The sequence below is a fragment of the Penaeus vannamei genome, unplaced genomic scaffold (assembly GCF_042767895.1).
Source record: "Penaeus vannamei isolate JL-2024 unplaced genomic scaffold, ASM4276789v1 unanchor2118, whole genome shotgun sequence".
NCBI classification, from domain to species: Eukaryota; Metazoa; Arthropoda; class Malacostraca; order Decapoda; family Penaeidae; genus Penaeus; species Penaeus vannamei.
The window spans coordinates 3,946-6,015 of NW_027215111.1; the positions used below are offsets into that span (position 1 = coordinate 3,946).

The 2,070-nt window shown below is 40.0% G+C and overlaps 1 protein-coding gene across 1 annotated transcript; it reads right to left on the reverse strand.

Annotated features, from left to right (window-relative positions):
* Positions 1-1,006: 1,006 nt before the first annotated feature.
* Positions 1,007-2,064, reverse strand: LOC138861172 (uncharacterized). Its single transcript, XM_070120054.1, has 3 exons — positions 2,021-2,064; positions 1,626-1,844; positions 1,007-1,170 (listed from the first exon to the last, which is right to left on the reverse strand). Exons 2-3 carry the CDS (start codon positions 1,804-1,806, stop codon positions 1,022-1,024), a joined length of 330 nt encoding a protein of 109 aa, XP_069976155.1. The 5' UTR covers positions 1,807-1,844; positions 2,021-2,064; the 3' UTR covers positions 1,007-1,021.
* Positions 2,065-2,070: the final 6 nt, after the last annotated feature.

Consider the following 2,070-nt stretch of genomic DNA (forward strand, 5'->3'; position numbering starts at 1 on the left):
TTTTGTAATAGGTCCTTGCGCCAGATCATGGGGTACTGTTGGCGGGACCATGTGTCCAACCAACGGTTGCACTGTGAGACTGGCACAAGACCTGTTATCTGCACAATCCGTGATCACCAACTCAGGCTATACGGCCACCTGGCTCGCTTTCCTCAGGATGATCCTGCCCATCAGGTCGTCTCTGTTCGAGACAACCCTGGGTGGAGGAGGCCTGTGGGACGACCGAGGAAGTCATGGCTTGGGCAGATCGACCAAACCTGCCGTGAAGAACTAGAGATGGGCCGAGTCCCTGCCTGGCATCTATCCATGAGGGATCCTCGTAGGTGGAAGCGAAGGGTGGATGCAGCTATGTGCCCCCGCCGGCGTCAGCCCCCATGATGGTGATGATGCAGTATCGGATATAGTATCATAATTTATTGGGTGATTCAGCTTTTTTCTTCACTCAAAAATTAGGGAATTTTTTCTTGTATCAAAACTAAATACACTCAATGAGAGTAATCCTCAAAAGCTAGATAATAGAGGTGATAAGGGGGAAAAAAGGTAAATGCCTGTACAAGAAAGTAACAGAGGTGCCTACTAGACCGAAGTTTACTGCTGTGCCTCTCCATCTTTTGAAGCGACCAACCACAATCAAAGTTTCCTCACTGGTGACGTGAGGAAAGGCAGTTTTTCCTTCTTAGGGGGTATAAGACATACTACCTTTACCTTCTTGGTTAAATGCCTTATCATTATACCTATTGATAAAGAAATTAAGATGATATGGTAAGCATCCATAAAACTGGATTTTCCCTGTAACAACCAATATGGGCAAAAAACATCTGAAATCCTTACTTTACCCATTTTCTAATGTGGTTTCCTAAATATTAGTTGCAAAGGGAAAATCACTGAGTTTTTGACTGCCTGATATGTGTCTGAAATGCTTTCATTCCTTGATTTTACAAAACTTTAATTATAGATGATTTCCTAGATAAGTTACCCACTCATTCCTAAGTGCCAAAATATCCACATAAATAAAAAACAATCAGTAAACAGTGAACACAAAGTGCAGGTTAGTGCAGGTTATGTCCAAGTGCCATGGAATCCAACACCAGCACCCAGAAACATTCTGGGTGTTTTCAATATTTGAGAAGTACTCACCCCAAAAGGAGTCCTCCCACAACTTGAAGTCAGCTGTAGTAATCAAATTGTTCATATAAATACCCCTGAATTGCAATCCACTTTCTTAACCCATATAAAGAAAAGAATACAAAACTGCAGGAGAGGGAGGAAGAGGTTTTGGAATACCTGTACACTATTGGCCTTCTACCAATATCTCATTCTCCCCTGATAATATGTGTACATGTAAAAAAGACAGGAATGGGAGTGGCTCATTTCATAATGCAAGATGTGTATTTCAAACATAATGTGTTGTGAAATTACTGGTTCTAATTCATACCTTTTAAACTTTTGAAAAAAAGTCCAGATAACATTCTGATTTGTCTTCTTCAAGAAAAGTCCAATTCACTACCCTTACCTTGTGGAAAGATTGTAATTCATTTGACCCTTGTCTTACAAACTTCATACCTTCATACTTGAAATTCCAATCTCTTAATCTACAATGTAACCTACATAGAATTTCAACTCACCACCATCACTCAATGTGCAGCAGTAGTTGCACACTTCCTTCAGGGCTTCCACCTCTCGTTCAAGCCAAACATAAAGCTGGAAACGTAGCTGTCCACCGTCAACCTCACAACCTGTAGCTAAAGTAGCTAGTTCCTCCATCATCATTTTGAGGCAGGAAACAAACTTCAGCTGTTGTGCCATAATGTCTAGATGCTTGCTAGGAGAATCTGATAGTGCTTCTGTGATAAAAAAAAAGAAAAAAAAAAAAGGATAATAATATGACAAATTATTCTTATTATGGATATTATTATGATTATTATGTCAGCGGTATATATACACCTACACAAAACATATTGACTGCAAACGAATTCAGAACACTGAAGCAACCTAAATATATTCTTTTATAACAAATTACCTTCTTCCTCATTTGTAGACTGTGCATGAATCTTCCTCTCATCTGCCTGG